The 15,525-nt window shown below is 40.1% G+C and overlaps 1 protein-coding gene across 1 annotated transcript; it reads left to right on the top strand.

Moving 5' to 3' along the window:
* Positions 1-6,509: 6,509 nt before the first annotated feature.
* stk35l (serine/threonine kinase 35, like) lies at positions 6,510-10,644 on the top strand. Its single transcript, XM_053498036.1, has 3 exons — positions 6,510-7,106; positions 8,637-9,409; positions 10,332-10,644. The coding sequence occupies exons 1-2, from the start codon at positions 6,593-6,595 to the stop codon at positions 9,359-9,361; spliced, it is 1,239 nt and encodes a 412-aa protein (XP_053354011.1). The 5' UTR covers positions 6,510-6,592; the 3' UTR covers positions 9,362-9,409; positions 10,332-10,644.
* Positions 10,645-15,525: the final 4,881 nt, after the last annotated feature.

Below are 15,525 nucleotides of genomic sequence, written 5' to 3'. Positions count from 1 at the left end.
ACTAAACACAAAGGACATTATCCCCTCAAAATCATGCTACCCATTACCCTTCTCATCTTTTTTTTCCTTCTCTGAAATTTATCCATCTATCTATTCATTTCCTTCTGCTTATCCAGATGCCCAGACTCCCCTCTCTATAGTCACCTCCTTCAGCTTGTCCTCCAAGATACCCATGTGCTCCCAGGCTAAAAGAAGAGATACACTGCCTGGCCAAAAAAGTTTCACACTTTTACATTTCCTTCACAGACTAAGTCCTGGAATATGGCCATGCCATCAGAGAAGAAAAACTCCACAGGAGTGTATAATCTCTCTATCTACTCCTTATTCTGCTCCAGGGTTCTTCTCCTTGTTTGACATGCTTAAAATACCTCTCCAGAGAGGCAGGCAGGAACCATGCTGGACACATACCCAAACCATCTCAACTGGCATCAACCATCTCTTTAAGCTACTTCCAATTGGCTGACCTCCTCAATCTATCTCTAATGCTAAATTTAACCTTCTTCTTATTCCCATGCTTGTTACCAGTGTTGTGGGTTGGGATGTAGATGAATCAGTAAACTAATGGCTCTGTCTTAGTCCAGTACAGTGTCCAGTAGATCTCTCCAACCACTCTACCTTCATTCATGAATGCATTTCTAAGATGCATAAAATTTCTTTGTTTAAGACAATATCTCATTTCCAATCTCAAGGGGACAATAAACCCCCTGACTCTCAGATCTTTATTTGGTTAATGAATGCTTTTTTTTAAACGTAACTGTTATATTATGGGCACTCTTTGTTCAGATTGACTTAAAAAAAGAAACAAAAGTCTTGGTTTACGAGTATCGAGTATCAAGTATGACGCATGCGCTTCTTGTTTTGACGCCGAGCGTCACGTGATCACAACTGAGCCAACATTTTTTCTTTTTCTTGTGCTGCGGAATCGTGGGTAATTGTCTCCCCTGCTGGGTCTTAGTGCTCATTTCTTACTGGTATATTCAACATCCGTGCACGGGACTGCTGTTTACTATAACACTGTGACCACGTGTGTGTGTAAACCATATTTTATTTTGTGTTTGTAAGCGCGTGTGTACAGCGCGCGTGTACTGTTTCTTATAACACACGTGTGCGCATGTGTAAAACAATAGAAAGTCTTATTAGAGTTTAAAAATCAATTTTCTCCCTCAGCCTCGTTATGTGTATGCTATGTATGTGCTCGTGACACAGTGCCGGGTCTGTGTGTGAAACACCCCCTCTCTGCTTCACGTGCGTGCATAAACGGAAATACTTATCTGTCTGGATTTATTTTTACTTAGAGAAAAATTAAATTTGGTTTACGAGTGTTTTGGAATACGTGCTCACTTCCGGAACGAATTATGCTCGTAATCTAAGGTTCCACTGTACTTTGATAATATGTCTGATCTCTAACAACCTTTGGGTCCTTCCAGGAACAGGTGTATTTACAAACAAATCTGTTAACCATCTGGTGTCAGTGGTGGCTCAGTGGTTAAGGATCTGGGTTGCTGATCTTAAGGTGGGTGGTTCAAGCCCCAGTAGTGCCTAACAACCACTGTTGACTCCGGGGGGTGCTGCGTTATTTCTGACCCTGCATTCGTGCACAAACTGGGATATGTGAAGCAAAAAAAATGTGACTGTATGTGTGACAAATAAATACTTGATATCAAGGTTTTTTTTTTATTTATTTACAGTTTTGGCAAAGTATATAGACTTTTCTTTCAGTCAAATCTTTCAAATCCTAACTACATTACGGTTTTAAGATAACAAAATGTGGAAACGTTCATGTTGAGTCTTGAATATCTGAGCTTGGAGCATGTGCAGTTGTGACTAAATATAGATGGTAAGGAGCTTAACGTTAATGTTCTGTTTACTGCTAGTTTGGCAACGATGCACGGCGAGGCTTAGAATAAAAACGATTTTCAGGCAGTGCTAATTTAGTTTAATCAGACTCTCTGACAGGCAGACTGATGATGATGATGGTGATGATGATGATGATACTAATACAAAAGCACACACTGAGCATGACATGTAAACAGATTTAGCATACTGCACCTATAGTGGCTAGAAACATCTCCTGGTTCACCTGTTCAGTTTGGGTGCACCTCCTGTTCTTGTCTAGCCCAGCTGTTCATTCTGAGCTGCTTTTCTGCGCATCACTGCTGTACAGAGTTACAATCCGAGTTATCTGTAGCCTCCCTGTGACCTTTCTCGTTAACAACAGTTTATCCTGACAGATGATTGGATATGATATTGAATGTTTTCCAAAATGTGGACCACACAGTGGGCAGTGAGGTATTGCAGATGGGCGGCAAAATTTACGATATACATTTAAGTGTTTTTATCTTTTTAATTCAGTTTCAAATGATCAGTGTGGGATTAAAGGTCTTGGTGGTCCAGGAAAGTTTTTTTTTTTCTTTTTTAGATTTTAAATTAGACTATGGTGTTCCTAAATATAGGATTGCCTGCCCTAGAGACACTGGCTTGTGAAAAATAAAGATGATGAATAGCAATTTCTGAAACACTCAAACCAGTAACTGTGACAATATGCAGATGAGTTCACTGAGATTAGTTTCCCCTCATTCTGATGTTTGATGTGAACATGATGAACTGACCTCTGGACCTGTAGCTACATGATTTTATACCTTGTGTTGCTGCTGCTATGTGATTAGCTAATGAGGTGGATGATTACATACATATTTATGGATTTAGTTTTTTCTGTTCCACTGGAGACAAAAAGAAAATACTGTTTATATAAGGGTCCTAAATGTTGTATAATTGTCTTATTGTTCCAGGATTAATTAACATGCAAAGTAAAATGTGAAGAAGCTGTTAAATCGAAAATATTTGCAATCCAAAACACACACACACACACACACACACACACACACACACACACACACACACACACACACCTTGGTCCTTAGGCTGGACCTCAAGGTCCTCAAGTCTCTGCTTGGCTTCCAGACTCTCAGACAATCAGTCGCTCTTCAGATGCACAAGGACTGTAATTGTGATGAAGCACTTCTGTGTGTGGGTGTGTGTGCACATGTGTGTGTTGGATGTGTGAGTGTTAAACTCCTCATGAACACCTAATTAGCTGTGTGTTCAACAATCTTGAGAGCCATGTTTAACAGGAACAACAGGAACAAGGCCGACATCCTCGTGTCTCAGGAAAAATCTTTCTCCCTGCTCAGGTAAAATAAAATAAAAAACATTAAATTAATTAAGAAAGAAAGAACCAAAAAATAAAAAGAAAGAAAGAACAAATTCAAAATAAAAATATTGATTTGCAGTTTTACATAAGTTTAATACATTATTAATTAACACAATTATTTTTATCCTTATTTATTTTCACTTAATTTTAATGTTACTTTGTTTAGTCTTTTTATTTTGTTTTTTTATTTTTATCTCATTCTGTTTTATTGTAATACTTAGAATTAAGTATAAACCACTTTATATAGAGAGGTGCTATATAAATAATGTTTGATTTGACTTGAGTTACTCAATTTGTTTAAATTAATTATTTTATTTATTAATAAGTATTGATTTATTTTATATTTTATAAACATTCTGTTCATGTAAATGAGCTTTATATAAAATGACATTATTTGCTTAATACAGTAAACATATATTAATATATCATAAAAATATACTATTTGTAAAAATTGTTTAAAAATGTTTCAAATAAGCAATTTAAGCAGACATATGGTGTTAATAATTTTCCTACAGCCGCACGGTCTGAAGTGTGTTATTCCTCTTACGCAGCAATTAACCCACAGTTATAATTTTTACTTAATGAAAAAATATATTGTACTTTTTTATCTATTTATAGTTACATTTAACAATTGTGAAACCAGTTAGTTTGTGTTCCCGAGCTGCTCTGAGCCGGTGTCCCAGCACAGGAAACCTCTATGATCCATTTAATCTGTTCGTTCATGCGCTCGTGATGCATACATTAACACTGCACATGCATCTGCATTGTATTCTCTCTCTGTTTTTGTGCATTATGTTCTGAGAAATTCAAACATGACAATGGTTTTGAGTTGCCATGGCAACCACTCCAAGCCTAAGAGCGCCCTTCATGAAAAAGCTCCACATGACAATCTGCTGTACAGCACAGCGTCTGTGTCTTCCTGGGATTTTAAACACACAGTGTGTGTGTGTGTGTGTGTGTGTGTGTGTGTGTGTCTTATTTTAACCTGCTTAAGGTAGATGTTTAAATCAGTTTGCATAAAAAGTCCAATATTATGTCATGTCAAAGTTTTACAAGGTTTAGCGTAGTACAGCATAAGACCAACAGGGATGATTACAGCATGTGCTTGTTAGCGTTAGGCTAGCCAGCTAACACTACTGATCGTTTACTTATGGAGCATTCACCCTCTTCCAACTGTGACCTGTACACTCTGTGCTACACACGGCCTGGTCATAAAAAGTCACCATTTCAGAAGATTTAGGTTATTGATCTGTGTCAAGCAAAGAAAACAACTAAAATGATTTATTATAATTGTAACTGGTTAAAGAACCCTTCAAGATGGTAACAAAACCTGGAAGGATAGTGCTGAACCGTCAGCTCTGTGGAAGAAACATGGTCAGGGAAAAAAATTTATGGAGATAGTGCACACTTAGACAAGATGCGTGGTAGAAACATCAACAGTAAAAGCCATAGCACACACAGTTTGCATTATTTTCTACTGTCATAGGTTGACCTGTCTTATATGTGAAATATTGCATGTAGAACTTCTTCATCTTTGTTGATTTAAATTAGGATTCCTGCCATAAGGATATGACTTCGCCCTGGACAACCACGCTAGCTTTTACATCAGACCTAAGAGAAAAGTTTGTGTTTCAAATACAAAAGATTGCAGCTTTAGCTGAGCATATACAGTATAAGTATATATATATTTTTAAGTAGTGGTATGTAGTGTGTTGTGGGTATCATTTCTCAGCCCCGGGTTCATTTCTGGGCCAGAAATTCTTTTACTAGGAATCTTAAAAAGCAGTAAATGAATCAAATAAATACAATCAAGCGTAACTCAATGATTATGTTGCATATCATGTTGCATATTGATAAGGGGTCTAGACTACTGATGAGAAGGTTGTCAGTTTGAATCCCAGCACCTCCATGTTTCACGTTCTGTCCTTGTTTAAACCCTTTGAAGCATCATCTGCTCATTCCTCTAATTAAAGTGTCACCTGAGAGAACGAAATATAAATTTGTATACATATAATTAAATAGTAAGAAACATGACGTCACCAGCACAGGTGTATGACGTGATGTCAGGAGGGCCCAATGCTGCCCTCTAGAGGAGGAGAGAAGAAATTCATTCATACCTTCAGAAATAGTGTATTCATGCCAACTATAGAAGTGTGAGAGCTGATCTTAGCTGATAAATGATGCTTAATTAATGCTTAATTATTGACTAATTGGACTGAAGGTGTGAAGTAGTGTTCTGCACCTCCGTTCCCCTGAACTAACATCGAGTTCTAGACTCTTGATTAATGTAGATTCAGTTTGTTACATTGATCCATTGTCATTTTTTATTAATGTTATTTTTATATTAAAATATTTGTTTTTTCCAAATGAGGATTTATATGATTACATGCTCATGCTTCCTAAAGCCAAAAGTCTAATAATTCGCCTGTTGTTTTTTATTAAAATGAATATTTTAGTTTTGAAAATTTGTTTATTTATTGTCTATTTTTTTAAATAAAATAGATGGTATAACATTTTCAATACAAACTGTAACATAAATCCAACAATCAAAATAAAATGGCCTTAGCATCTTATTAGGTGTTGGAATAAAGACTTGGAGTTTTAGAAATGCCGAAAACATCTAGAAAGTGAGACTCGTGCTTCTGATTGAGGGTTAAAGATTGCTAAGTGGAATTTATGTATATGGTATAGTGACACACTAAATCAAGATATATTTAAGAAAAAGAAGCTTTTGAGGAAAATATGTAAGGGAGTGTCTGTAAAGTAGGCGGGGCTTAAATATATCTTTGAATTTGCTACATATCAGATAAAGTAAAGCTCAGTGCTCACTGATTGGTTATTTGGATAAAACCATGATTGGTGATTGATCACTCTGGACAATGGTAATCAGTGATTGGTCAATGGGAACAAGTTGATCCATGATTGGTTGATGAGAATGATAATGATCAGTGATTGGTGGAAACAATAGTCATCAGTGATTGGTCGATGGGAACAACAATGAAAGTAGGTTTATACTCTTCGGTTCCTTCATGATTTATTTGAACTGCATTCTAAATTGAAATTAAGGAAGTGCAAAAAAAAGGAATGAATGAAATGTTGATATGCAAATGAAGCAGGTGATTCTGATTACACAAGTATAAATAAAAAACAACTTTTTTTGGTATTTGTGTTTGTAGTTGATCTGGCAACCCGGGTGAAGTTCCTTATCTCAGTTAAGGAAAAGAAAAAGGGATTGGTGAACTGAACTGAACTCTCGAAACCACCCCACCCCTCCCCTCCCCTCCCCACCCCTCCCCTCCCCCCGGGGGTAATGGTACAGTCCGGGCTCCATTCAGGCAGAGACAGAGCCCGAAGCTGCAGGAGTTTGGCGGACATGCGGTGATGGAGGCTGGAGAGTGTGTGAGACGGAGGGTGCGGGTGAGCAGGGCCTGTAAGCGCTCCGGAGAGCACGGTCCGGTCCTGCGCTCACTCAGCACCGGGAACCTCCGCGCGCGCCTGGGAGAGAAGGACAAGCACGAGGAGGAGGAGGAGGAGGAGGAGGAAGGAGAAGCAGCAGCAGGAGGAGGAGAAGTGAACCCGCTGGAGCAGAGGGTGTCGGCGCCGCGCTACAGTCTGCTGCGGGAGATCGGGCGCGGCAGCTACGGCGTGGTGTACGAGGCGGTGGCGCGGGGCTCCGGTGCCGTGCTGGCGGTCAAGAAGCTGCGCTGCGACGCGCCCGAGAACGTGGAGCTCGCGCTGGCGGAGTTCTGGGCCCTGACCAGCCTGGAGAAGCGGCACGAGAACGTGGTGCAGCTGGAGGAGTGCGTGCTGCAGAGGAACGGCCTCGCGCAGAGGATGAGCCACGGCAACAAGCGCTCCCGGCAGTACCTGCGCCTGGTGGAGACCTCGCTCAAAGGTGCGCAAAACCCCCCGCGCAGGGCTGTTTACCTGCCGGGTCACGCCGCCATCTTGTTTCTCCCGATCGAACGGCATTGCGGAGTCGGGGCGGGGTTACGGGCGGCATTGACCCGGAAGTGATTGGATTTTTAGTTATTTTTCAAAAACTCGGCCATGATAGGACAGCGCTCGCGAATCCTCGAATCTGATTGGTTACAAGGCGATGACGTGCCTATAACACCGTCTCTGATAGGTCGCCGTTTCTATGGTAGCCGCTCCGGGACGCGGAAGTACTTAAAAAAATAATGTAGACACACTTTAGGAAAAGAAAAACTTTAACATTTTAACACTATTTTTATACTAAATTTATAGCTATACGTTATATATATATATATATATATATATATATATATATATATATATATATATATTGATGTATGACAGTTTAATGATAGTAATGTGTTAATATTCTAAATATTATATTTATATGATATACCTCATAATGTGTTTCTTTTCCTGAAGTGTGTGTATACATTTATTTGGCTGACTCTGTATGTATGTATGTTTATATATCATCAATCACCTCCCCGTACGATATTGTCTCAATACCTCCATTAGAGTTTGTGGTTCTATAAGTATCACAGTTTTAGAAATGTCCCAACTCGATACTACATTTCCCTCAATTTTAACCTTTAAAAAGTTTTGAGTAATTAAATGTCACCCATTCCTTATGACGTTAGTTTTCTTACATTAAAAACCCATTGCAGCATTTAAACACTAAAAACTAACTTCAAATGCAGGAGTGTAACATGTAACTTCACATTAAATCAGACACAAAGCTACACTGTTCTTCTGACACACACACAGTCTTGGTGTGTTGTGAGACTGGTGTAAGTGTGTCTACAGTAATGGGTGGTTTTTAGACTAATTCACTCAGAGTTTAGAGAAAAATGCAGATCAAAGGCTTTTAACGCGGGAATAACCCGGCACCAGCTGATACGATGTTAGCATGATATCTAGGAGCTGGTACAATTTGTTTTTCTGTTTCTGTAATTATTTTGATTTCTTGCTCATGTCTTGTAACAATTTCAAAGAAACGTATAATTTTCTCCTGTTACACAGGATGCTGTGCTGCATGCCAGTGGAGTGAAACTGCGACATTTTTAACACCTCCAATGCAGACATGAACTTAATTTTATTCATTTTTTTACACATGAATTGTGTCGTGAAAGAATCCTGATACGTTACCAAATCGTTTTTTTGTTTTGTTTTCCCCGTCACTAATAAAGCTTTAAATAAAACATCCAGTAATGTCCATGAGCGTGGTGTTGATTTGTCGCCCACTTGATCAGGTGTTGTAGTTGTGGGCGGGGCATAGTGTTGTGAGAGACAGTTGGGTAATGATAAACCTGTGTGAATAGGGATATGTTGGCGGAGTTGTAAATGGTGCAGACCACTGGTATATTGATTTATTTAAAACAAAGGAATGATGAATGTCTTTACTGTGTGTATGGGTGTTGATTAACATCCCTGTGCTAACCTTTGGCAGGTGAGCGTGTGCTGTCGAGTCCGGAGGAGCCATGCTACCTGTGGTTCGTGATGGAGTTCTGCGAAGGAGGGGATCTGAACCAGTTCGTCCTGTCCCGGCAGCCCGACCCGCACACCAACGCCAGCTTCATGCAGCAGCTGAGCAGCGCCGTGGCCTTCCTGCACCAGAACAACATCGTGCACCGGGACCTGAAGCCGGACAACATCCTGATCTCGGAGCGCTCGGGATCGCCAGTGCTCAAGGTGGCCGACTTCGGGCTAAGTAAAGTGTGCGCGGGACTTGCATCCGGTCCGCGAGGCTGCCTGGACGCCGAGGACAAAGACAAACCCGAGGTCAACGTGAACAAGTACTGGCTGTCGTCGGCATGCGGGTCGGACTTCTACATGGCGCCCGAGGTGTGGGAGGGGCACTACACGGCCAAGGCGGACATCTTCGCCTTGGGCATCATCATGTGGGCCATGATCGAGCGGATCACCTTTATCGACGGCGAGTCGAAGCGCGAGCAGCTCGGGACGTACGTGCGTCAGGGCGCTGACATCGTGCCCGTGGGCGAGGCGCTGCTCGAGAACCCGAAGATGGTCCTGAGCATCCCGCAGCGGCGCCGCTCGCGCATGTCTTCCGCTCTGCGCAAACTCCTGCAGGACATGCTCGCCGTCAACCCGCAGGACCGACCCGACGCTCAGGAGCTCCACGGCCGGATCGGGCACGTCATCTGTGCTGGATGAACTTCTGTTACATTTACATCACACACACACACTTGCACTCACACACAGGTATGTATTTAAAAATCTTTGTTCTTTATTATTATTTGTTTCATTGACATACTTTGACAGTCTTTAGACACTGCAAAAAAAATGTCTGTATGGTTGTGATTAGGGGCGGGGCTTCACAGACACTCTGGTGATGTCACAAATCAGTTTTAACCGGTTGCATCCAAACTGTACACAAATTACCAGGAAAGAAGTATCACATTATCAACATGTAATACTAGCTTTGGTTTAGAACCTGCATGCTAACCTGGCTAGCTCATGTTTTAACTTCGCTAACAAAGTTGTGTGTGTGTGTAGGGTGTCTTTATTTAATCAAGCTGAGCTAAAAGACCGAGAACCTGAGACACAGAATGGGAAAAGGGAGCAGAGAGTGAGACAGACACACTGATGGAAAGGCAGACAGACAGATAGAGAATGAGAAAGTGGGACAGACGGATGGAGGAAAACTAAGTCTGTCTGTTTCTGTTGATCTGTCTCTCTATCTGAATACCTCTCTGCCACTGATGTTAATCCTCAGCTCCTCCTCATCTGTCTCTTTCTGTCTTCCTCTCCCTGTCTCACTCTCAGTTCTTCTTTATCTCTCTCACCGTCTCTTTTAATTTGTCAAATGGCAGATGGACAGATGGAGAGTGAGACAGAGCGAAAGAAGGAGAGACGGTCGGAGAGTGAGACGGCTAGTGATTGCAGTAAACTGCATCATGGCTGCTCGTGACTTGGCACAATTTGTGTGTGTATTTACGGATGATGTCGTCTCTCTGCAGTGCTGATGTAATCGTATGCTAAATTCCCTTCAACCTGATTGGACACTTTATCTCAGCACTCCAACAGTGTTAAAGGGGAAACTGGTGTTCTGTGTGTGTGTGTGTGTGTGTGTGTGTGTGTGTGTGTGTGTTACTTACTTACACCGGTGTTTGTGTGTCTTCAGGCTGCTGCTCTTCAGGACCACAGGGACGTTGTGGAGATTCCCGCGCTGGCCCTCATTGCTTCGGTTCACGTTTTTTATTTTGCTGCCAAAGATCACTAGCGTCGCTGCTCTTGGCTGGACGAGAGTCCCTGGACAAAGCTAAGTGTGTTCACTTCTTAGGGACAGTGAGGGGAACACCAGGGAACGACTTGTGAGGACTCGTCCGTCCATGCCTTAGCCATAACCCGTTTGATTTCCACGCCGTGGTTTATGTCCACAGTTACAAAGCGCTGGATGTTGAGTGTCGTCACAGAGAGACTAATTCTCCCTCAAATATATATATATATATATATATATATATATATATATATATATATATATATATATTTAACTTTTAACAAAGGGTTGTTTCTCTGTTTTAAAGTCTGTCCTATTTCCGTAACGGATTCCTGCGTTACCCACAATGCCATACTGATGATGATGATGATGATGATGATGATTTCGCCCCCACTTCGTCTGTACTTAGGAAACGTGATGCGGCGGAGCTTTAGTATTTACCCTCAGCGCCTGTACACTTCCCTCAAACGGATCGGCTTCAGAAACATCGACTTTCACGCAAATTACGCGTAATCTCGTAGATCGCTAGCTGGTTAGCCAGATGTCCGTCATAACGTCGTATAGCTGCATTGCATTGTGGGACTTTGAATCCTTTGAGGTTTGCACTGTTTCTACACTGGATTTTTGCTTTAATTATTACTGAATGACTTTTTGTTTCTCTTCTTTGTTTAAGACCCAACGGTGAAAGCTGACACGTTTAGGGATTTAAATTATCGCGTTAGCAAAAGCCCAAATAGGATTTCGCAACAGATTTTATTTTAATATAAATGTCCTAAGTCAGGGTGGAGTTTAGCGTTAAATATAAACACTGAACGCGACACAAAGAGATTAAAATGTAAAAGTGGCCTCCGTCACGATTAGATAATAAACATTTTATAAAAAAATTTTCCCCTCAGGAGCTTCATCACAAACATTTCCCGTTTCCACTTTGTTATTGTTTTTTTTCCTTTTAATATAGCTTGACAGTAGCCTTTAGCGTAAAAGTTGTGTTATGCTTGAACCCGACATCACTGTTCATCTAAACACTGTTTGGTGTGCGTGTGTGCGCGTGCACTTCTACCTCGCTGATTTTTATCTTTATTAGCGATTATTTCTTCCCACTCCGCGCGGTCTCTCCACAGAATCCTGTAACACTCGCTGATGTTCTCACACACTTTACTCTTTATTATTTTTCACCTGATGTTTGGATGTAAAGTCGCTGGTAAAGGCTCGGTTGTTAGTTTTCTTTCTTTTACTTTTAATACATTTTTATTTTTTTTTACTATATTTTTATTTTAAGCTGTTAACTGCAGATTGTTCGGTTGCTGCTGTTGAAACGTCGATACCTCAGAAAGATTATTTTTCCGTTGTTAATTTTTCTCCTTCTTCTCCCCGCTCCTTTAGTTTTACTAAAACCCTAATAAAAGTCTTGTGGTTGTTTTATTTATTTATTTAAGTCCCCCCCCCCCTTTTCCTTGTGTTAATGATAATCTTATCAAACTGTTTTTAGAGAAGGAGAGAAACAGGAAGTGCTGCTTGTTTTCTGGAACATTCTGATGTTTGATACACTCACTCTCTCATGTCTTGTTCCTGTTCTGTCGCTTTTTCTTTTACTGACTTTTCCTGTATTATTCCTCTCATCTGCACCACGTGGAGTGAATCACTCTTGGTATTTCTTTGTGCTTGTGCATCGTATTCCAATAAATAATATAAATGAAAAACTCTTTTTGGTGTTTTGATTCATTTAAATGAAGGGGAAAAAAGTTTAAAACATTAAAGTAGCGATATGTGATTTTCTAGTCCCTTCGCTACACACAGCCTCCACCTGTCCATAAGCGTGAAATGCAAAAAGAAACCTAATACTAAAAAGCAATCAAACTGGACTGAATTTCTATAATTGGAGCTAAAATCTATGAAGGTGAATTATTAAAGACAGAGAGAGGCAACAAAATCAGAGTTTAAAACAAGTGTTTTGGATCAAATTGTTGGATCATAATTAATTATTTTATTTTTTAAACCAGGGCCCGTATTCAAAAAGCTTCTTAGAATTCTCTCAGAGGGCTCCTATCCTAAAAAGTCTTAGCTTGGAGTCCTAGACTAAAAGTGATTTAGGAAATTTCTCAGAGCAACTTTGAGGAAGGAAGGTACAAAACCCTTTATCTTAGTGAGGAGGTGTGGTTGAACCCGTCGCTGGGGATGATGCAGTAATTCTAGAACTGTGATTGGTTAATAAAAAAAAATCTGTAAAGGTCTTAAAATGCGCTCTTTGTAAAACTAGAACATATGCTAATAGAACAGACAGTGAAATCATAATATTTGTATATAAAGAAATTGTCTAATCATGACTACAGGCGACTTTATGTAAAGTTTCTGTTATAGGCTAAATATCTTAATATCTTGAAAATGTGTCCACTCTTGAAGCCACCACTTTCCACACAGGACTCACTATATTTAAGTTCTTACATTTATTTACCAAACTGATTTTATTACTTATAATCCATTTTAGATTGATGGGAGCAAAATGTCTCAGCTTTTACCAGTTACATGATTGTAGAACAGTGTTTAAGTTGCACTTTTGGATGGTATTTAGTCAACAGTCCAAGAGAGATGGAAGGAAGTAAAACAAGAAGAAAACCAATTTGGACAGAAGAGCAGTGTTTACTTTTAACTTTATGTCCAGTGTTTGAAGAATATTTCTTCTTTCCGCCATTTTGTCTTCTTTTATAGAAACTCCTAAGCCTCTTAAAAGTCCTCATCTCTACTCAACAATTTTTACCTTAGGAGCTGTTTTTAGGGCTAGGGTTTGAATCATTTTTGTCTTTACAAAAATTTAGTCCTATATTTAAGGACTAAGAAGCTATATTTTAGCCTTAAGAAGCTTTGTGAACACGGTCCCAGTATTTAATTTCTTTATTGATGGGTGCAAAAGTTTTTTCAATATGTTTTGATGCAGATAAAAGTTTGACCTGGTCGTAAATCCTTTACAAGTTGCAGCTTCTTCATGTTTGGTGTAAAATTTAGACTTAAACTCTTACGCTGTTGATTTAAGAATTCATAAAGCATCTCTCAAACCAGAAAAAACGAGCTGTTGCCATGGAAATGAGAATGTTTGGAAGTAAATAATATGAATCTGCGCTACTATCAGAGCTGCTGATATTAACACCTTCTGACGAATCAGAGTTTAGAGCGGAGAGATCTGCTTAAACAATGTGTTTAGACTGTGTTCCACCCAGTCATGCATGAGGAAGACGATTAGAGTTCCTGTAGCCACAAAAACACCACCACGTCCAGATCCGTCTCAGTCTGCAGTCTGAGTTTATTCTTCATTCTGCCTCATAGGAAATTAAACACAGTTGGATTATATATATATATATATAGTGTGTAAAAGTGAAAAGTTGCATTCTTCACACATAGGTTTGGGAAGTGAGGCTGAGAAAACAGATTGATTGCATTTTGATAGAACCTTCATTTGCTCTAAAACAGCCTCAGTCCCTCATGCCATGGATTCCAGATGTTACAAACATCCCTTCTGAGATTCTGCTCCATGTTAACACTACTGCAGTTTTTTCAGGAGAACCTCATTATCATGAAACCAGTTTGAGATCACTCGACTTCTGCTTTATGACATGGTGCTGGAGGTAGATGAGTGAACTGTCACAGATGCACACGCTCATCAACAATACTCAAATAGTCAAGTGATGAATGATGAACAGGACCATGTTATGAAGTGTACTCCACCTCCACCAGCCTGAAATGTTAACACAAGGCAGGTTGGATTCATGCTGTTGGTGCAAAATTCCAAAACCCTACCATCTGAAAGCCTCAGCAGAGATCCAGATTCATCAGGATGTGTTTTTATTATTGTGTTTTTATGTGTTTAAATAATTATTCTTTTTATTGGTATAATGGTGGTGTAGTTGTTAGCACTGTCGCATCGCACCCTTCAGGAACCGGATTCGATTCCCGCCTCACGGTCTGTGTGCATGGAGTTTGCATGTTCTCTTCATGCTTGGTTGGTTTCCTCCGGGTCCACCGGCTTCCTCCTACAGTCCAAAGAATATGCAGATTAGACAACATGGCTTTCCAAAATTTCCTGTAGTGTGTGAATGAACATGTGTGTGTGTGTGTATGTGTGTGCTTCGAGAAGGATTGGCACCCCCATTCAGATTGTACCCTGCCTCGTGCCCTAAGTCTCCTTGGATAGGCGACACGCCCCCCCCCCCCCCCATGACCCTGTATACAGTATAAAGCGATATTAACGATGTGTGAGTAAATGAGTGGTGTAATGTGTATAATTATTTAGAATTGCTGTTATGTTGAAATAAAGTCTAAGTGTTAAAAAAAAAAAAAAAAAAGAAACATTTCAATTTCAAAATAAGTTTTTAATTTATAAACAATTAAAAAATTAAATAAACAGCGCCCCCTCGTGGACACTAACTAACATTATTCAATTTCAAAATAAGTTTTTAATTGATAAAGAATAAAAAAAAGTAAATAAACAGCGCCCCCTTGTGGACACTAACTGCTGCAGTAATTAAGAAGGATGCGCTAATTAATTGGCTACAGTTTGAAATTTTGGGACGAAGCCGAAGTCAAATTTTTAATGAGGCGCTAATGGAGGTGGTGTTGCCATATCTGTTATTTTCACGCAGAATCTGAACGGCTATTTCCCCTTAATTTATTTCTATATATTTGTAAAGTGCTTTAACGCAAAATAGCGGCAATAAAAAATAGTACGTTTGAAAAATGTGAGGAAAAATGTATAAATGATAAGTTTAAAACTCCCTGAGATGGAAACAGGAAGAAACCTCGAGAGGAACCTCCTTCAACAGGGACCCCATGGAATGTCCCAGGGAATAGAGCTCGCGTCCTGTCTGAACAGGACATGTGTGTTAAGGATTGAATGTACAATCTGTGTGTCTGTCTCTCCATCTGTCTGTCTCTCCATCTGTCTGCCTCTCCACCTGTCTGTCTCTCCATCTGTCTGCCTCTCCACCTGTCTGTCCCTCCACCTGTCTGTCCCTCCACCTGTCTGTCCACTAGTCTCTGTCTGTCTTTCTGCCGTTCTGTCTCTGCTTGTTTGCTCTCTGCCTATATCTGTCTCTCAGTCTGCCTCCCT

The sequence above is a fragment of the Clarias gariepinus genome, chromosome 6 (genome assembly GCF_024256425.1).
Source record: "Clarias gariepinus isolate MV-2021 ecotype Netherlands chromosome 6, CGAR_prim_01v2, whole genome shotgun sequence".
NCBI lineage: Eukaryota > Metazoa > Chordata > Actinopteri > Siluriformes > Clariidae > Clarias > Clarias gariepinus.
This window is presented reverse-complemented; position numbering and strand designations above follow the sequence as displayed.

Bases quoted from the DNA above. Each gene is read 5' to 3' on its own strand.
- stk35l (XM_053498036.1), top strand. From the start codon at position 6,593: ATGGAGGCTGGAGAGTGTGTGAGACGGAGGGTGCGGGTGAGCAGGGCC. The intron at 7,107-8,636 runs GTGCGCAAAACC...AACCTTTGGCAG, and splicing joins GGTGGAGACCTCGCTCAAAG to GTGAGCGTGTGCTGTCGAGT.